The 22,197-nt window shown below is 37.2% G+C and overlaps 1 protein-coding gene and 1 long non-coding RNA gene across 5 annotated transcripts; one reads left to right on the forward strand and one right to left on the reverse strand.

The window, feature by feature from the left end:
• Positions 1-819: 819 nt before the first annotated feature.
• Positions 820-4,519, reverse strand: ptmaa (prothymosin alpha a). Its single transcript, XM_065240278.2, has 5 exons — positions 4,363-4,519; positions 2,167-2,235; positions 1,993-2,083; positions 1,791-1,864; positions 820-1,677 (listed from the first exon to the last, which is right to left on the reverse strand). The coding sequence occupies exons 1-5, from the start codon at positions 4,405-4,407 to the stop codon at positions 1,639-1,641; spliced, it is 318 nt and encodes a 105-aa protein (XP_065096350.1). The 5' UTR covers positions 4,408-4,519; the 3' UTR covers positions 820-1,638.
• A 221-nt stretch (positions 4,520-4,740) lies between these two features.
• Positions 4,741-13,353, forward strand: LOC135717949 (uncharacterized). Of its 4 annotated transcripts, none has more exons than XR_010520458.2 (6): positions 4,741-4,759; positions 5,289-5,770; positions 6,063-6,151; positions 8,851-8,996; positions 10,841-10,916; positions 11,650-13,351. It is a non-coding gene; the product is annotated as an uncharacterized lncRNA (long non-coding RNA). The 4 variants fall into 4 exon arrangements; XR_012336969.1 differs by lacking the exon at positions 4,741-4,759 and adding an exon at positions 5,082-5,143; XR_010520459.2 differs by lacking the exon at positions 4,741-4,759 and adding an exon at positions 8,060-8,185 and having other exon boundaries at positions 5,172-5,770; positions 11,650-13,353.
• The last annotated feature ends 8,844 nt before the right edge of the window (positions 13,354-22,197 follow it).

Consider the following 22,197-nt stretch of genomic DNA (forward strand, 5'->3'; position numbering starts at 1 on the left):
TGTAAGTGTTTTCTGAGCAATGATAAAGGAAAACCACCAAAGCACTTTTGCCGTTTCCATTTCTAACTGTCATACCTTTCGGTGCTGTGCATCTTTTCTATTGCTTGACATGTAAATGTTTGTTACAAGTTTTTCCATGCTTATAACAGCTACATAAATGCAATTTAAGCAGTACAACTTTTGTTATCAAGTCATTATTTTTAAGCAGAACTTTAAACTAAAATAGATTAGATGGATTTGAGTCACCTGGACTAAATTTCTGTGTAAACATCTCTTATAATACAATCAGATTCATACTTCATGAAACAGTGGCTAAAAAGTAATATTCAGTAGTTCACCCAAAAATGAAAATTCTGTAATTTACTCATTTATTATGTGGAACACAAAAGAAAATATTTTAATAAATTATAGTTCACATCTGACGGTACCCACTAATCTTTGTTATTCCGACTCAATAGGTCAATAACTGTGTGGGTTTCCATCATTGTTTAAAATATTAATTTAATTTTTTGGGTGAATTATCCCTTTTAAATTAATTTGAGTAGGGTTTATGTTTTTATACATAATATTAATAATAAACTCTATTTATAAATGCAATGTATTTAACAATAACTTCTTTGATATGCAAATTAGTTTGCTTCATGCAATAATTTGTTAAGAAATGGAAAAAGTGGCAGTTGCACTGTAACACCATGCATTTATGTCAATGCAGCATTTAAATATATAGTTGTTTTATTATCATGCAATATATATATGAAAAAAAGGAATAAGACCAACTGATGTGATGATTATTTTTTTCTGAAGAAATATGAATATAAATGGAAGAATTCACACAGTCAGTTTTATTTAACACAATATAATTTATACCAGATTCTGGAGTCTCAAAGGCCTGAATAATTTACATTGATGTACATTTCGACAGGTTGATGAAAAACATGAACTGCATCTGAAGGTAATGCTGGTTCAATTATTCTGCCCATACAGCTCCAACATTAAAACTCATGAAAAGGAAAAAAATGGGGAAAAAATTAAGAACTCACAAAATAAATTTCGGTTTATTGTCGCACAACAAATTTCACACATACATCAAACAGGCCACAAATAGATAGCAATTTAACAGACAAGACAGAAAAGAAGAAAATTCTTTTCTTTCGCCCTTGCCCTCTCATACAATCCAACTACGTATGATACAACTGATGTACATACACAAAGTTACTGGAATGCTTTGAATTAAAGTTTTTTTTGTAGGTTTTCTGTCCTTTTTAATTTTTTGTCATTTTTTCCAGAAGTTTCTTTTGAGATAACATGACATGGTCAAACCACAAGTAAAATCTATTTCTTAGAGAAGCATCAACTTCAAAGCACCGTTTGGTAACCAGAGATCACTGTCAAAAATGGCTGACCTCCTAACAATATGTACAAAAATATAAAATGTAAATAAAAATACAAACAAATTTTTCCTTTTAAAGTATTTTGTAAGAAGGTAGAGCTTTGAAGTCTTCGTTGTTTCTACAAAATCTGCAGTTAGGTGTGTGTACACAGATGCTGGACTCTACTTGATGATGACCACGTTTGTTCCTCCCCCAGTGGACAAGTTAAGGAAAGGAGGGATGAGAAGGTTACAAGCAGAGTAGCTTCTTACACATCGGTCTTCTGCTTTTTAGTTTCAACGTCATCCTGAAAATGCAGTTAAATACAGTTAAAACACTTTGCAATTAAAAGATCATGTATTCAAAATTATTTTTTTTCTAATTTATTCACTTCAGTGACTAATAAAAAGTTAAACTTGCCTCGTCCTCATCATCCTCTGCCGCTCTTTTACCCGTACCACCCTCTGCCTCTTCATCCTCCTCATCATCTTCACCTACAATACAGTTAGCTAGTTACACATCTTTGTTTATGTGCTTCAACTGTCGACACATAGGTGGCGCTGTGATAGGATCTTGTCCACTATTTCAAATGAGAATGTGATTCATTAGTTCATTAGTTTACCTTCTCCATCATCTTCCTCCTCCTCTTCCTCACCAACATCCTCTTCTTCCTCATCTACTTCATTTTCTTGGTCGCCATTTTCCTCGTTTTCCTAAACAAAAAAAGTTAAATGAAATTCAGTTTATTTGCTAAAATAGTTAAAAACCTGTTGAGAGCCAAATTATGGAAACTCACCGCATTTCCATTAGCAGGAACCTCTTTTCCATTTTCTGCCTCCTCAACCTGTTTCTTTTCTTTCAGGTCCTGATGGAAAAAATAACAATATTAATTGTAATTGCTCCAGTTAGTTATCTAAATCAAGATAAATTAATTTCACACCGTCTCTTATTTATGTTTTTTATTTCACATTTGAAACGCGACACTTCCATATTGTATATTCATTGGACGCCTGTCTCCTTCATCCCCGCCTGCTTTAAACACCATATTGAGGTGTTGTAATTTGATACGTCGATGGCGTTGCCGCCAATAAACTGTGTAGTTCCCTACACAACCCACATCATTGGGTTTGCTAAAGACACGCCCGCTAAAAAACTACAACTCCCAGATTACAATTAGAGAATATTTTAAGTTGACCAATAAGAACGCTCAAACGAACTCAACCAAAGAGAGGCAGGCCACATAAACCCTAGAGGGGGAGAGAGAGAGAGAGAGAGAGAGAGAGAGAGAGAGAGAGATGGGGAACAATAGCGCTAAGGTCCTTTTAAAGACTTCGCCTTTCTGAGCTATATATATAAATATTGTTCCCTCAAGAAAAATCATAATTTTTAAGAGGAACCCCATGTACGTTATTTATCAAATTATTTGAAATCATTGCCTCGCCTCCATTTAATAATGCTGATCCCCTCGCAATATCATATATTGTGCTTCCATGCAGAAGACCGCTCGTAATCTAAAATGTAGGTCATTATCCTTAGCCTTTAAGCCGGTTAGCGTGTACATCACGCCTGCAACGCCTTCTCACACCGTCACCATTACATGCCAACGCTTTGTACCGACACAGCGCGTCAGTAAGCCATACATGAATAATGAACATATGCTCTCTCCACAGATAGAGATCGCATCGTATACAAGATAAAATACACGCATCGGTCAAATAAGTAGCACAGGCGGTGTCTTTCAGAGGTGAACGTAAATCAAAAACTCGAGCTTATAAGTAAGTACGTTTTGAAACGGGGCGCTGCATAAACAGCCTAACAAAGGACAAACCGGTCAGAAATGTTATTTTGCCTACAACCGACCAGTACAGTGGACACCACTAGAGACTGAACAAACACACTTGACGTGTCTGGTGGAAAATGTTGGTTTACGTCGATACGCTGTGTAACTTCGGCTTCGCGCTCACATCCTGCGCTTGCAGCGCGCTACAATGAGAACTCCTTCAGTCAGTCAGACTGGTGCATCCGCAACACGGCAGCGGGGTTTCGCGGCACACGTTTGTGCACGATCTAAAAGCAATAACGACGCTCGTACATTACCCGAGTCGATCTACGTGCATCACCAAAAGAGTCATCCTCTGTATATTAGTTTCCAAAGTGTCGGACAGGTAGAGCATGAATTAGAAAAGCTAATATGTCAATCATTTTAATCAGTATCGTAAGGTGACCTTTTATTTTTAAGACAAAAGTGAACTACGTGCCTAACCTAATATAACTTGAAGACAGTGCGCTCTAAGCTTCTGTAAACTCCCGTTAAATAGACAGTGAATAGGAGGAAGGTTGGTTCTAATGTTAACAATTTTAATACAGTATCAAATGCATTAACAAATGCACATTTTAATACAAAATATAAAAGACTGGAAAACTGGGAAAACTAACTCGACCTATAACCTTTTGAACATCGGAGGAAAGCGTGCGTGTGACATTATGAATCGTGAGGGCTGCGGTAACTTATGTGACAGATCGGGCTGCGGGGCTGACGAATCACCGCGTCTGGCGGACTCTACGAGGCACCTTTAATAATTAAGCCTACGAAGTAACAACGAAACTCGTGCAACAAACCAAATAAGCGCACGCGAGATCGTTCAAGATCATCTGCGTCCATCTTTTACACTCCACTCTTTAAAGCGGAACCGAAAACCGCCTTTATAAACAAAGAACCCGCGCAGAATCAGAACAAAACCCCTTTAGTTGCAAACGTTTTCGTAACAAACCCTAACTTCAGAGCACCTCACATTTTCCCATGCACAAGAAGTCTTCAAAGTGATAGTGAGCTGTCAAAACACCTACAGAATTTGCAAATAGCTTTCAAACGGCGGTGAATAATTCAGCATGAAAGCTTTTCATAGCACATTTCATATTTCAAGCTTATTTATCTAAACTAATAAAATCCTGCATCTTTAGAATTTAGTGTATAAATAAATAGTTGCATTACCTTTGCGGAGACTTCCGAGCTGGTATCGACTTTTGTGTCAGCCATTTCTGCCTAAATATTAGGAATATAATATATAATATAAAGACGAATACGATCTGGATATAATTAAAAAAAAGACTATTAAGCGTCTGTAGCGAGCTCACACGGCAGCAGAGCCGTTAATATAGAGCACTAGGCGGAGCATAGAGGCGGGCGGTTTTCAGTGATTGGTCAACGTGCTAGAAAATCAGTCTTCCTGATTGGTCCAGATGGAACAATAGACAGTATTTCAACAAAGTCAAACCCCGCCTCTAAACCAACCTCTGACTCATTTATGTGTGGAATAACTGTCGATCCATACTATCCTGGTCAACCTCTATTTGATGGATGGCCTAGATGGGTTGACTACGTACATAAGGTATTAATACTCTAATGGCCTATATTGTCTCAAGCATGAAAAAAAATGATTCTTTTTGGATGTCATTGCATTTGCATTAACCTCGCATCATCACATTAATATGTATACAAAATTTTGCCAATTCTTCTCAAATTTGTCCTATTTGTGAAATGTCCAGAAAAATGTGATATGCTGGTTTTATTTTTCTAAAAGCGTTGTAGTTACACCTCCTAAACACAAATCACATAATTAGTTTTAGGTGACTCATAAACTTTGCGTTATCAGAAAAACTCACGTTTAATGAATTTAATGTTGCGGCAGTTAGTGGACGCCCCACTGGTGAAACCGGCTCAAGATTTGAGTGACAGTTCTCAAACCCCTCCCCTTTACTAACATTTCGGCAGGGTATGTGAAACACATCCTCTTGTGATTTATGGAATCAGTTTTTAAAATATATGAGATAACACACATCGGTTCAAGTAATTTCTAGACAAAAGTAATAACTGCAATTTATGTATTTGCCTAACCGAGTTCATGTTTCTCTTTGCAGTACTAAATGGCAAACACGGATTATTACGAACAGTGATGGATAACTGTGACGGATAACGAACACGCACCTCAAAACAAAGTGTTTTATAAACATTAAAAGGGGAGTTTCAATAATACCTGCAATTTAAACTATGCATGCTGCATTGACGAGAAAAAGATGCAATTGTGGAAACTACCTCACCATCATGGCCGACTAAAAATACCGTATGGCGTCTTAAAGACTCCTCATTGGGTAATTGGGCCGAACGAACACAAGCTTGACGCTTTGCGAGTGTTGATTGGATGCAGCGTATGTCAATCAACGAAAGGCCCGCCTTACGGTGCTTAAGAAAACATGGAACTGGATTTATAGGCTTTTCCCTTTTATTGCTCCCCTCTCACATCACGGACCGATAAAAGGTGTTAGCAAATACATGTTCAGGATTGGCTTGTCACAGTGGTTTACAGTGTGTGGCATAATAGTTACCCCCGTAACATTTGAAGGTAAGTTATTTAAACCAATACGCGTATTTGTCAAAAATCTTTATGTAGCTTATTAAACAGAACATTTCACCTGATAAAACCATTGAGTATTATTATTATTTTGTCGTTGTTGGGAATTCTCTATTCTCTTTAGTTCAATAACATTTATTTATTACTTTTTCTTGTATGTATTGATTGTTTAATTTGGATTTAATCAAGCAATTGCAACTGAAGACTTATAACCTAATTATATAATTGAACATTCATTTTTATGTTCTGTCTGTACTCTTTACTGTCTACTCTGTCATTTCAGCAGACATTTTTTATTTTAAGCTATTTAACTGGAAATACAGGGCCTTCTGAAGCAAACTGGAGTTAAGTGCCACCCTCAAGGGCAAAATGGTGAGTGATCCCAGGCACTTCTCCCATTCCTGGGTCAATGTTGCTTGGAATTAAACATGCAACCTTTGTGGTAGCAGAGCGTATTTATAACCATCAGCCTACCACCACTTCCAATAGTCTCATGCATTTATAATATGTTATTATAGCAAACACAAATATTGTTGTCGACTTCAGAGTATGAAATAAATGATTAAATTAATCAAAGTTTGATAAGCAGTCAAATTACATCTGCCAATCAAATTTAGGTAATTTGTGAAGTTTACAGGCACAACAGCTATGTTCCAGAGCAGGAATACTGTTTGTTTATCCCAGACATTACTTTACAAAAATTTGTTTTTATACAAAATTAAGATATTAGCTTGTTAGAAATTGTAGTTGTTACAATTATATGATAATGTAATGACTTAAAGTTCAAAGAGAAACACATTCGCCATTTGCTTTCTGAAATGTTGCAATGTAGCAAGCAAAGATTTACATCCCGGTTTCTGACTCGGTCATATATCTCATATTGAAAAGTGCAATTCAGATTTGTGTGTGTGTAAGAACCCACCCTCACCCCCGTTAGATTGTAAATTTTTGCCACACACTTAAATAATGACCTTTTATCTTTTTATATTTTGAATAGAAGTTTAAATCGTAACGTGTTTTGTGTGGTCAGTCTTAGATGTACTAACTGGATTTGTTACTCAAAACTGCTTTTTAATGTAAAGATGAGAAATGTTTGAAACATGATCCCTAAAGCACTGACAAAAGAGAAACAATCATTCGCTCCATCACCCCCTCTCCATCCCCGTTCTCTCTCTTAACCTCTAAGCATCCCTAAGATCAGTCTCCATTACCTCTGCTTTACGGCTCTTTAGATGAACCCGTGAGAGGGCTTTCTCAATGATCTCTGGCATCTAAATGGACTCTTTTCCTGTCTGCAACAATAATAACCAATGTGGAAATCCCCCTGCTTTGCTGCCGTCTGGTATGGGGAGTCACGTGATACTGCGCAGTCCCTGGAGCCCAGAGCCCTGCTCACCCTGGTCTCTTAGATGCTCCTGTTTACTCACAGAATCCTATTGCTGTTAACTAAAAATCCACAATGGCCTTGAGATAGAAACATGGACTCCCTCTAATTATTAAAGCTCTGTTTGTGTGGGAGGATAACTGGATTACTTTAGTATCTCACCATCATGGAGAAGATATTATGAATACATTTTAAGTGGTACATTATTATAATTACTTGATGATTTGTTTATGCGTCAGCTTTGGCAATGTAATATTTGAGACTAAGGTTGATTTTGTTATGCTTAATAAATTCTAAAAACTGAGTCGTCATTTGTCAAATGATCAATGGGTCGGTCCATTCAGTATCCATCTACACATTTTAATATTACTGTTCAGGGACACGGTCACAGAAGAATGAAAGAAGATAACTTCCGCAAAACAGTACCGATCAGGTGTAACCTTACACTGCAGTCATTAATGCAGCGCATATATGCAGGTTGGTTCGAAATATAACGTTACCGTGACAAATATTTAGTTTATGCATGCAATATTTCCTCCACATTATAAGGACAGCAAATAGGTTCCCAAGGAAACAATACATTTCATCTGGGATGCTTTATTTTTGCTCAGCTTGCAGCATTTTCCCCTTTTTCAATGTATTTAAATATAGCGTTCACTTATCCTGCAGCTGTTCCAACAGTTTTTCCATAGCTGGGATAAACCATGAGGCCAATGCCTTACTCTAATATTTCTGCATTCATAACAGACATACATCCACCCTACTAGAACATTTGGAAACACATTTTTAAATTTTTTTATAATTACCTGTTTTGAGTTCTTTCGGCAAATGGTAGGGGAAATGTGATAAAAATCATCTCAATCGAAGAGAAGACACCAACTGCATCCTGTTTCTAGACGGCTCAACATCAAGAAGGCACAAAATATTCTGTTTAAGAGATGGCAGGAGATGAAGCAAAAATCTATGTTGCTGATGCATGGAGCCCATGACCCCATCTCTGCAGTGTCTCTCTCTCTCTCTGTGTGTGTGTGTGTAATAAAGCATGTTAAAAGTTAATTCTAACAGATTATTCATACAATTACCGTACCTTACCTCACAATCTGGATTATTCTTTAATTACAGATTTATTTCAATACCAGTCAATAATGTAATGTAAAAGAAACACATTTTTGACCTTTTCACTGCTGAGCTGGTTATTGGATTATGAGTTGCTTTTGAATATTTTTTGAGAGGATTTAAATAAAACGTCAGCTTCTACTTCTTTTCTGGTGCTTTGCATGACTGCAAAATAGCAACAGTATGTCTGTCATCGCTGGCAGACTTTCCTGCTCTGCCCAGCAATCTGATTGGCAAATAGCTCACACCTTCTGCAATGAATTTACTCAAAGCATTTGGTTATATCAGAGCCTGTCATCTGACTGTTCTACATGAACATGAAAATGGGTCAGGTGATTCTTTGTAGCCATTTATACTGACTCGCAAAGCTTTCTTCAGCTTTATTGCATTACTGCATGTGCCAAAACAGACATCCACTCTAAAATGTTGTTGCTAAACTCAAACAGCATAATTCAAATTTAACTGTCATTCATCTAGATAAGGTTTTAAATGATTTAATATCAAACTGTTTTTCATCAAATACCGAGCTCCTCCTACATTCAAGAACCAACCAGATCTGCTTGTGTTAAAGGCTAGGTGGCACTGATGTGCAGTGAGGACTTATAAAGCTGCAGACCTCTCAGATGATTTCTCGCAGTCTGCCATTACAGGAAGTGTCTTCATTTTACTGTTATGAACTGGAATCCTAATGCAGCACTTTTAAACAATCCCAGCAAGGTACGTGGACTTTTACGGTATACTTTTCACATTTAGTTTTTTACATAATTGTAAAACTATTTGGTTTTAATGGACTACAGAATGAAATTGACTTCTTTAACTCACATTAAATATATTACATTATTAATGTTTTAAGAATATGTAAATATGCTTATTATGTAAATGTAATAACAAACCAAATTTTTTTATTTTTTTATATGTCTCAGTACTGTTTTGTGAATTAAAGTAGAAAAACCAATGACTAGACAGGATGGGTGTGAAATGTGAAGCTAATATAAAATTGCTAACACGGTAAAATATTATTTACTGAAATCATTGAAAAGTATTATGTGAGATGTTACATCTTTACATCTTGACTGCTGCTAAAATACTAAAAATACATATACTGTATATACAGTGTATAATCATTTATAGCAGAATAGTAAAACCTCTGTTAGTTGCCAGTTCTCCATGTAGGGTGAGGGATTATTGGAGCAGTTTATTAAAAATAATTTTATGCAATTGAAGAAACTGTAATATTTACTTGAATCTCATCATAATAGTCTGCTAACAGACAGCTGGCAAAAAGCCACAAGCGCATACACAAACACGCATGCGCATACACAAATGCACACACATTCTGGTTTTCATGTTTTTTGGGGACATTACATAGACATAATACAGTTTTTATACTGTAACTGCATATTCCCTTCACTTAACCCCAACCCTCACAGAAAACTTTCTCCTACTTCAGATTTTCCTGAAACATCATTCGGTTTGATTTATAATTGTTTCCTCATGGGGACCTTAAAATGTTCTCACAAGGTCAAAAATTTACTGGTATTCCTATCTTTGTGGGGACATTTGGTTCCCACAACACGATGACTACCAGGTACACACAAACGCGCATGCAACACACACACATTTTTTATTATGGGATTAGGGGCCAGATTCAGTCAAATTACAACTATTAATTTTTCTATTATTTCACACTTTGACATGACCTTTCTCAGTCAATTTTCACAGAATGTGTTTTACATTATGTATGATTGTATGTAAAAAAAGTAAATCACAAATAAAAGGATACATGACCTGTGGCCCTATTCTAGGCAGGTATTATATTATTATAAGTTATGTGAACACCTGTCTTTTACTATTACTAGCTGTTAGTCTCCTTAAAGGGATAATTCACACAAAAAATGCAATCTGTCATCATTTACTCACCCTCAATTGCTCTGTTCTTATGAACACAAAGGAAGATATTTGTAAGCAGGCAGAAAACAGAAGCACCATTGACTTCCATAGTAGGAAATCCAAATACTATGGAAGTCAATGGTGCTCATAAACACTTTTGTTATAGACATCGTCCAAAATATCTTCCTTTATGTTCAGCAGAACAAAGAAATGTATATAGGTCTATAACAACTTAAGGGTGAGTTAATTTTAAGGTAATTCGTATTAGCTTTATCTTTGGCTTCATCACTTGCTCGCATGCACAAGTATTCTCTGTAGATGCGATAAACCACATATTTACACTATGGGACACATTGTGACCCAGCAGTCAACCCAGCAGTTATGTGAAGTCATACTAACAGGGCAGTGCTCTCTTGACCCTGATAGGAGGGTGAACAAACAGCCCATTGCACTTAACAGCATGTGTCCAGTTAGCCAGAAGCTGTTTGATTTATGGAAGTCTGTGGGTCTTATAGAGCACAGTTCTACATCCTTTTAGCATTTCTTCTGTCCCAAAACCTGAAATGCAATACCTACAGTTAACATACTGTAAATGCTCTGGGTAACTTGTCTGTCTCATATGATCTAATTTTGTCCACATTGTAACACTGCATCCTATTTGTTCTTTGCAGATAAGGCAACCCCAGAATGCACTGCGCCGAGCACAGCATGGATGGTGGATGATATACTTATATTTCATTTAATACTGTAAGGTTTTGATGAATACATATTCAGTGTAATTAAAATGTATTTATTTAACACAATATTTGAATGTCCTACATATGAGTATCGTGACGCAACATGCTAGTCCCTATGAGGAGCACTATTTGCGTCACATGGTGATGTAGTGTTCTCCAATCAGTCATTTAAGATGTACGAAGATGATTATGGTCTTACCTTACCTGAATAACTCACAAGCTCTAGGTTTAGTAACAAAGCTATTATCTTCCCGCACAAATGTGAAGCACTGATGTGTATTTATGCTAAATGTCAAATGCTTGGCTCTATTACAACTAATGACACAGTCTGTAGAACTTAAACGTTTAAAGCACAAATAGCACAGTATGTTGAAACCATTAGCCCATGTTACATCATTCTTTTCAATTTTCACCACTGATCATGGTGTAATAAAGCCTAAGAGGATGATGGTACTTGGGCATGTTTGTTGTTCACTGGGGAAATGATGCTGACTGCTGCCACGGTAACTGGCTTCAGCAGCTGCATCACAATAGTGTCCATATAAACACTATTGTAGCACACTCTCTCGGCACAAGTTGCTGTTCAACAATGATGTGAGGTAGCATCTGTAAGTGAGACCATTTTCAAACAATATGCAGTGGATTATTTAGGTTATCACCCACAAAGCGTTTGCTCTTTCAACTCTTGTGCACCCACCCACTATTTGATTCAGTTCTAAATTTATCTGCAATTACCTCATCAGTGCTATTATAGCAGGACAGATCTCTGCGGTGTTGGGGGTCCCACATGGCCCAATGAGTGCTGTGGCTTGGATTACATCTTATCCATATCAGCAGCTGTAGCCCCAACAAAGCCAGAGGACCCCTGGGCAAAATTCAAGCTGGACAGAATTCCCCAAGGACACTCTTGACAGGAAACGAGATGGCAGATGAATATCCAGTCTTATAAACGTATTACACGATGCCTCAATGTGTCAACAAGCTAACACTACCTACAAGCATTTAGAAGCAAGTGTGTACACTGTCCGAAAAATGGTCCGAAGCTGTCTCTTGGGCCGTACCCTTTAAAAAAGTTCCAAATTTGTACCCTTCAGGTAACATTTTGTACAAATATGTACCATTGAGGAACTAAATTAATTATTTAGGTGCAAAGGTGTACAGGATAGTCCCCAAGTCTTTATTTAAAGCCTAACAAGATTGAAGGGTTGTTAAAAAAAATGCATGAATTTGGCCTGAATCATACACACAAGTTGGGCTCGGACCTCATGCAGTGCGTGGCTTAAATTTTAATTTAGTGAATGAGGGCATGCGAGGTCAGAGTAAAATATTTACTTAATATTTATGTACTGTATAACTGCTATTGTAAATTTTCTTTTATACAGCCGCAGAAGGTGTTGGGGAATATTTTTGGCTGAATAAATTTCATCTACTTAAGGTCATTACAGATTGTTAACACATCTTTGAAATCAAACAACCTGTCAGTTATTCTGTCAGTGCATCAGTGGACTGAATGTCTGCGATTGTCAGTTAGTCTGGATTGAAAGGTCATTCATTTTTGCCCGAGGTCATCCAATGCATCCACTGTGACATCACGCACAGATGATGTAAGGCACCATAGTGAGCTAAGAGCTAGTTTCAGTGGGAGGGGTGTTCATTTGGAAGAGAGAAAGGTGCTTTGTTTGCTTCACTTCCTCATCTCCGCCACATAACTAGAACATTGTTCGTGTGTTATAGTATTTGCGCATTTGAAAGGAAACTGAGTTGCCCTTTGTGGATCTGACCTAATGGCCACATCTGAGAGAGGAGAAAGTATATTTTCCAAGTCTGTGGACCAAGGACAAATTTACATAAAACAGAAACAATCTAAACAACTATGACAGTTAACCATAAGAAAGAAAAATGGCATTTAGGATCTCTTTAATATCTCAAGTGTTTCTCCAAAAAGATCAAACATGGAGATTTTTTCTCTTGGGAAACAACAGACCCCAGTTATCTCACATGTGTCCCCTCTAGAGTTACAGAAGAGATAGCATCACAGATGCACAGATAAACTTTAGAGTATTAAGATCTCATGGTGACTGCATTTAGCTGGGTGGGTGACTTCTTGGGGTGCTCAGAGCTGTAACGTAGGGCGGGATTTCGATCATCCAGAGATCTTGATAACATCTTGATAAGTGCCGTTTTATGGGCAGTGAGCACTGGCTTTATACAGCAGCAATTTGAAGAATTTAAACTGCACAGCTTCTTATGAATTTATGTCAAAACCCAGATAAAGGGTACTTTTTTGTGATTTACTATATATATTTTGGTGGTTTTCTATAAAAGCTCTAAGTTCTATAAAGAACATTTTGTGAAAATATAATTTTGATGTCTTAAATGTTTGACATGGCCTTACTCAGGCAATATTAAACGGCACCTATTGTCCGATTCATGATTTTACATTTCCTTTGGTGTGTAAGTGTGATGTAGTTCATGATAACGATATGCAAAAGGTACAAATCCCAAAGTAAACCATAACGCGAGTTATCGTTTCCAACGTAAATCTCTTTTCTTGGACTATAACAAACACATTGTAGGCAACAGTTTACTTCCTGGGATTGGTGATGTAGACAAGACGGACATTATTATAATTCCTCCTGCCTGGACTTATCTCCTGTTATAGGGCCTGTTGAATGCTTTATTCTGATTGGCTTAGAAATGTTCGATGGTGTTGATTATTTTTCTGTAAACCGCACCCCTAACCTGTCAAATGTCTTAGGGCGCACTCACATTATCCAAACCAAACCATGCCGCAGCGCGATTGTCACCCCTCCCTACTCCCCCAGATGCACGCACTCACAATGTACTTCTTATCGATCCGAGTCCGGGCCGGCTTTCGTCATTAAGATGCGATTGTTTTGAAAAAAGCAGGAAGTAAAGCTCTCTCTTAACACTGGAACCCACCGTAATGAAAAGTCTGTGTTTTTTATTCTGAATCATTTGGTGCGCGATTACAGGCAGCCCTCTCAAATGTCATCATATTGCTTAGTTGATCTGTCACGTGTGCAGATCGGACATTCACGTTACCCCGCTGCTCACAGCAAAAGGTTTTTACGCAGGCAGATGAACGTGAGTGGTCGCGCAACTGACGTCTTCACCTTTTGAATCGCGCTCAGGCGCGATTGCGCTCACACCATAGCCTTCCACGCCTGAGCGCAAGTGAACCACGCTCCGGCCCACCTCTGCAACCCGGCCGCGGCGCAATTAAACAATCCGCGCCTGGCACGGAACAGAGCGATCACACTAGTCAAACAAACCAGGCTTTGGGGGTCAAACGCGCTCGAGCGCGGTTTGGTTTGGATAGTGTGAGTGCGCCCTTAACCTCCTAGGACCCGGACCCAATTTTTTTTTTTGCACCATAATACTTAATTCAGTGTAACTGGAACCTGTTGTACACAAACATAGACAAATACACTGCTTCATGTTCAAAGAAAAATATTTGGTTATTATATTTATTGGTTCTTCCTAACCCCAAAATAGCTGGAAGAAATCTAAAAAAAAAAGACAAACCAAAACTCGGGTCTGCTGCATTTAGACCAGCCGCGGTAGAGGCATCAAACGCAAGTGACTTCAATATTAAGTTAATGTAAAGACGCGTTGACGTGCGTCTGGAAGTCTTGCAGCGCGAATGACCATGGGTACACACCAGCCGCCTTTGAGGTGTCAAATCCGCGTCTACCACGTCTAGTTTGCCGCTTGAATATTTTGAGTTTACTCGATTCATTCACGCGTGAAAGACGCCCGTGAAATTTTAGTAATCGAGACATTCATGCGGAATTTTGCCTGGTAAGGGCTTCTGCGACTCCGCTTGCTTTCTGTAATCACGTCACTACTAGAGCAAGCTCCTGATTGGTTACCGCGGTGCGTTTTTTTACGCCAAAGTTCAAATGTTTCAACCGTGTTTCCCAAAGCAACGCTCAATTTGTGTGAACTAGACGTGTGAATGAGGCGGAATCACGTCTACCGCACCACGCTAAATGGCTCATTCGCGCCGCGAGACCTCTAGACGCACATCAACGCGTCTTTACATTGACTTAAAGTTGCCATGAAAAGGAAGTATCAACTGCCTTATTTTCCCGTGGTGACGTGTATCCGAGTAAAACCGGCCTCTGAAATGAAATAAGACAGGGCTGGATTTGAATTTGTCCATTGAGATCTAACTGGATCATTTGAAGTTGGGTCGTGTTGCTAATTGCTAATCGCAGCGATATTCTCCCGGACCCCGCCCACCTGCCATACCATATGACCGGAAGTAAAGAAAGATCGTTTTTAGGAGGGGAGGAGATTTGCATTTTTGATTAAAGATTATGAGGGCACATTAATTTTTAAAAATTAATGAAGCTCACAGATAAATCATTTGTAAAAAATACCACAATATTACAAAACAAATTACATTTTTTTATTTTACTTTCATTGCGACTTCAACATTGAAATCACTCGCGCTTGATGCCTTTACCGCGGCTGGTCTGAACGCAGCATGAGGCGTTTAGCGTGGCATGTTAGACACAATTCCGCCTCGTTCGCGTGAATTGAGCGTTGCCGCGGGAAAAGAGCGAGTTGAAAAATTTGAACTTTGGCGGAAAAACGTGCCGCGTTAATCAATCAGGAGCTGGCTCTAGTAGTGATGTGATTACAGAAAGCAAGCGGAGTCCTAGAAGCCCCTCCCATGATGCGAATTTCCGCGTGAATCTCTCGATGACTAGAATTTCACACGTGAATGAAGCAAGTAAACTCAAAATGTTCAAACGGCAAAGTAGACACTGTAGACACGAATTTGACGCCTCAAACGTGGCTGGTGTGAACCCACAGTTAGATGGTTAAAAATGGGCACCAGAGCAATGTTTGTGGTAACCGTAGTATAAGCAGAATAACTGACTCCAGTCCTTCCTGTCGTGCCGCATTACCACCTTGGGTGTGCATTATTTTCTTATAATTCAACGGCTCGTCATCAATTATTCCTTACTTAGCATTGCATTGGTAGCAAATCTTTCCAACATGTTAAGAGTGTCATATTTCCCTCTGACGTCAGAGGTATTCAGGCCAATCACAACATACAGATTAGGTAGCCAATCATGGACACAGCGCTTTTCAAATCGATGAGTTTTGTATAAAATCCATGCGTTTCAGGAAGAGAGTGAAATCTGGAGCTAAAAAAGCATATACGGTATGTGGAGAATAATGTTTTTTTAACCATAAACCACACAGACACGTTGTATTATACCAAATACACAAAATACCATTGTTTTTAGCAATGAAAGGTGGACTTTAATGTAAAATCAGATATTGAAATCAAACTTTGAGCTCAAAATTAGATTATGAGACTTTAGCCTGGATTTCACAGACAGGGTTAAATATTATAAATATCCAGGGCAGATCTAGATGTGTTGTCAAACAGAGCTATATCCTGAACAAACAAGGTTGTCAGTGCAAAGTCCAAATACACAAATGCTTGTCACAAGGAATGGTTTTGGTTTTGTGTGTTGGGTTCAATTTTTTAATCATATGCTCTCTAAAACTTAACAACATCACATTTTTGTAATAACTCAATACAAAAACACACATTTAGGCAAATGTCAACTGTGTAGTGTATAATGGGAGTAGATATTAACCAAACTGATTTTATAGAACTGAACAGCTTCTGTTCAAAACAAAAGTATAATCTTACCTTTCCTATTTTTATATTCATATTTCCATTCTCTGCTATTATAATTTTGGAGTAGTTTAAACTATGTGCCAAAAAATGACTCTCAAAAACAACCTTACCAAAGAAACATTCAAAGGAGTAAAAAGTGTGAACAGCTCCCAAATCTGTTGTGTGATGTAGCAAAAGGACGCTCAGGCAATACACTCTAAAAACAAATGGTGCTACTAAAAGTGGTTCACTGGCTCATAATCATAGGGGAACCATAATTTTAAGTGCCATATAGCACCTATGTAGCATCTGTGCAGAACCATATTGTGCTATGTAGAACCATGTGTGGTGCTATAAAGGTGCTATATCACCCCCGATGGTTCTTCATAGTTGCTATATAGGTGCTATATAGCACCAAAAATGGTTCCCCTATGATTACGAGCTTTTAGTGCTATTTAGCACACTTTTTTTTGAGTGTGTAGCACCTTTTGTGAGTTATTATTAATAACTTTAATGATAACACATAAAAATTAATTAAAAACGTAGGGGAAGGGGATAATAAGATTTTAATAAACTTCATACAAATTCAAAAAACAAGCTAAATATATTGACGTAAAGGACTTAAAAAAAATTTTCAATACCTATATTTTTAGCATCACTCCAAAACCAAATGAAGTCCTTTCCCAAGCTTAAAGGGGACAGAGAATGAAAAAACATGTTTACCTTGTCTTTGTTGAATAATGGTAGTCTACCTGCATTCATGAACATACAAAAAGTGTTAGACATGCTTAACATCTCAGTCTCATAGAAATTCCTCTTTTAGAAATGTCAGCCAGAAAACAGCCCAATCTGAAAAACTGATGCTTATGACATCACAGGCATCTCACTGCCCCTCCACTTTAAAATAATTGGCTGACACTCAAAAAATGTAGCAATGTCAGCCAATCAGTAATGAGATTGCAAGTTAAGCCAGTAGGGGGAGCCATAGGTGCAAAACCACTTGTTTAAAATCCCCCACCCTAATAGAGCTATCTGAGAGAGGTTTTTATTAAGGAAGCTTCCAAGGCATTACAGACCCAAACAAATTTTTTTTTGTCTACATGTCACATCACAGAACAAGGATAAATAACCCGTTCAATCATTCTATGTCACCTTTAAATTCAATGCAAAACCCTTAAATACAGTGCATACAGTGTTACCATCCAAATAGTGTTTACCTGAACTAATTAATCTTGTCACTAGTCCAAAAAAAGATGCTTTGAATCAACCAAATACATTATGAATAAACTGACAATGATCATCAGTCATTTTCTGAACTGATTTTATACAGGGTAACAGTATTGTATTGAGTTTTACTTAGGCCCATTAAGTACCACATGGGAATACATGGGAACATTGGCTTTTATTTTATATCAAATAATGATATCTGAAATACAACATCTAGCTAATGAATCATAATGGTACATTTAAAAGAAGTGTTTTGTGGTTCTCTCACGTGTCTTGTATGTAATCTAAGGTAAAACAAGTGCTTTAGTAGTGGTGTCTAGCATGGGCCAAGCAGACATCGCAAGATCGGTACTGTTACTGTTGCCTAACCACAAAAAGAAAAAACGAATGCAAGGCAAATATAATTTTGTGCAGCCAAAAAAAAAAAAGGAAAACTATTAAGATTTCAGCATTAAAATGCAATGAATCAAGCTTGTTTATTTCATGGTTTACACAAACTTCCGCTGATCACAGCCTACTGTATAAAGGTCCCAGTGAGGATTTCCCCAAAGACAAATAAACAGTGAAGCTGAACCCTGCTGGCCCTGCAGCATAAGCATAACACTCTGTTTTAACTATTAGATCCCACTTAAATTGGTTTGGTATCGCACACCGGGTCAGACTGGCACACAGCGCCAGTGCCTCTGTTCTTAAACTGTGAAAAAACATGGGGGAGGTAAATGCATTTCCCTGAAACTAATTGTAGTGAAATTACATTTTCAGGGTATTTCTTCAGTTATCATTGCTAAGGGATAAGCATGCTGCTGCTATGTAGTACCGGATAACTGATCCCAGCAAGCAATTTCTTTGTTAAAAAGACCTCTAATGACCGCCCAGACGTCTATGTCTAAAACTAAACAAATTAAAAAATTGAATAAATGTTTAACCATAGCAAATAAATAAATGAAACCAAACACATTGTAATCACTGTTGACTCTGCTTACATGGTGTACATTTTGCAACTTACTTAGCAAAAACGACATGTAACCAAATTCAAGTTTATTTTGGATTACTCATATTGGGTCTAGAGTTAACCTAGATGGCGAAATGACGGCTATTGCTTGCTAGAATGTCTCCATTACATGACTTCTATTACTTTGATATGCAGGCTACTCATGCACATAAGTATACTTTTAAGAAATGCACTTGACCAGATCATCAATATGCATCTAATAATACTTCAAATAAACTCAAAACCTTGAAACATCTGTTTCTTTTTTTTAAGTCATATGCTATGGGGCTTGGTTTCGCTACAGGAATGCTGCAAACCAGTGTGAGCTCTGTCTTAACTTGCATCTCTGCCCTTGAGAGGAGTTAGATATGTCAACATACGAGAGGTCCACGGAGACTTATTCGATGGTACCTTTTGTGTAGGTGTCACTACAGTGATAAAAGACTCGCTTCCTCAAGCTTAAAACAACAGACCTACCTTTAAGTGTAGACAGATCGCAGACTGCCATTTTTCAATGTTTATGGTTCTTGTATTAAACTTAGCAAGTTATAATAGAGACAAAGTGTGTATGTGCAGTTTCTATAGTGAACGGATGCTGATTGGCCCACCTGTATATTTTTAACGTGTGTGGCTAATCTCATCCCAGACAAACTAAATATTATATCCTGAGGTATCATAAGACTGTACTTGTTAAAGGCCTGTATTTGAACTATGGATAAATAAAAACCAAACTATTGTGCATGTCAAGTTTTGAGTTGCACTTCTGTATTACACTCTAAAATAGCTAGGTTATTTTTAAGCCATGTTGGGTAAATATTGAACAGGACACAATGCTGGGTTAAAATTGTCCCAATGCTGGGTTAAAATTGACCCGATGCGGAGTTAAAATTGACCCAATGCTGGGTTGTTTTAACCGAACTGGGTTATTATAACGCATGGTTTAGTTTTAACCCAGCACGTGTTCTGTGCAATATTTAACCATTATGGGTTAAAAATAACCCAGCCATTTTTAGAGTGTAGGGTTAACCTGCAGTGGGGTGCAGTACCTATGTGAGTTACCTATTAAGTGTTTTGACTTCACCTAGTGGTGAGAGCAATAATGTAGTTTCCAAAATTCAAGTTTTAGGAGAGCCCGGCCAATCACAAACTTTTAAAACATTTTCTGCTTTGTTGATAAGGTGAAAAAAGGTTTAGTTGACTACTAAGAGTCAACTTGCTGACCAAAGCATTTTTCACTTATTGTCCTGCTTGAGTGAATTACCTTTGTAATGTGACAACTAAAGCAATTTCTCCACCCAACAAGAAAAAATCTGAAATCTTGAGACCTTTACCCAGTAAATGCTATTGGCAAAGAAAGAAAGACCGGGAAACACAGAAAGAAAGTATACAATTTAGGATGCACATTATCCGATTCAATTTCAATAAAACATTGAACGTGTCTCTATAAATGCATGACATCAAAACAGTATTAATAATTCATAGACCACATGCTCTCCACAGCTGTGCTATTCAAAGGGTTCAATAAATCCTAAAAGGTTTAACAATTAATTTAGTTATGTAAAATATAAATGTTATAATGTGCAGATGGACCTTGTGATACAACATGTATGTAACAAGTAGATACATAGCAGAATATTTTTTTTTTATCTTGGAACTGTGGTTCACAGCAAATAAATATTCAAGGATTATTTTTACGGATCAATAAAATGTAATGGATTGTGCCAATGTGCAAAAGTCCATAAACAGTTTAGAAAACAGCCTACTGTGTAGTCAGGAACATGCAGTATGTTGATACAGATATGAGTAATATATAAGTGTTGATTACAATGCAGTCTGCATTGTCAGTGCAGTTTTTATAAATATTTATCATAATACTACATTTCCTTCATTGAAGGAACGACTTTCAACAAACTAAAGATATTTGCTGCCATCTGGTGGGAACTTTTACAAACTGCATTCGCAATGTCCTAAAATGTAAATGATTGTGCTTCATACACATCCAGTTGATGTGCTTTATTATAATTATGTTACGGTAATTTTCAAACAAAGATTACATTAGTTAAGAAAAATAGTAACAAACAACGAAAGGGTCAAATGTTTCTTTTATGAACTGCTCACAGCAAAATCCACTGAAATTCCTCCCAATTTATTTATTTGATATAAACTTACATTTAGATTAATTTACTTAGTCAGTTTTACATATCTGAATTGCTACAAAGTTCATAAAGAAAATAAAATGTAAAAACTAAACTGCCAAATGTGTAATTGTGTACATTTCTGCGCATCCATGATTTTATGACCACTAGAGGGACTAAAGAAATCCTCTGTTTATTCTAACAGCAAGTATAACAGCAAAATGTTGTCCTTTAGTAAAGGAAAAATATATCAGATTGATCAAATAAGTCAACAAAACTCTAAAACTAAATAAAATGCAGTGCTTGTCCTGATACGCAAAATCTAAAGTGACAAATAACATCCAATAGTTTAAGTTAACCCAATAATGACACAATAAAGAATTTGCTTTCTAATGCATAACAGTAGTTGATGATTTTTTTTTTTTTTTGTAGATATTTTCCAAAAAGTTGTGCTGCTATAATTGTGAAACATGACATCAGATCAGTCTATTTAAGACTAAATGTGTTGAAGCACCAAAACAACTAAATCTAGTTGGAGTTGTATGCATAATTTTGAATAAATGTCTTAAAATACTTTTTTTTTTACATTTTATTTACGTATGTCTTTACAATACACATTGTTCCGAAGAAGCTTTACAGGAAATAAAGAAGAAAATATAGAAATTATGTTAAAGTGTTAAATTAAGATGAATGTATATTCAGGATGTATGTATTTGCTTCATGACAGTATAAAGTAGTGACTTATATTAAATAATAATACAATACATTTCTGGTTGTTGTAAGAATGAATAGTACTAATCAGTAATTTGGCAGAAACTGGGACGAATGGTACATATTTGTAAGGAACTAAAGATTTATATTGCCTAAAAACAGCAATAATATGAAAACGCTGCTGTTGTCATGTTCATTCCGACAAATAATACAATTTTGACAAGCGTGGAAGCTACAAAGACCCCGTCAAACAAAGCGCAGGCCAGAACAAAGCGACAACTACACGGTTATTAATAGCACATTTATTGCCATTACAACAGCAGGACTCTGATCCACCATGACACGGTAAGTGAAAGTATTATGAGTCTCGATCATGTGAAATGGCGGCAAGAGGAGGAAACATGATACAGTACTGCGCCACTGCACCGAGCCAATGAGTGACATAGAAAACGCGGAGCGGAATCACACACACAGAGCGGAATCGTGCACACGCGCTACGCGCCAAAACACGACCGCTTTCGTTAAAATCAACGACGCTGTCAACAACACAAACATA

The sequence above is a fragment of the Paramisgurnus dabryanus genome, chromosome 7 (assembly GCF_030506205.2).
Source record: "Paramisgurnus dabryanus chromosome 7, PD_genome_1.1, whole genome shotgun sequence".
NCBI lineage: Eukaryota > Metazoa > Chordata > Actinopteri > Cypriniformes > Cobitidae > Paramisgurnus > Paramisgurnus dabryanus.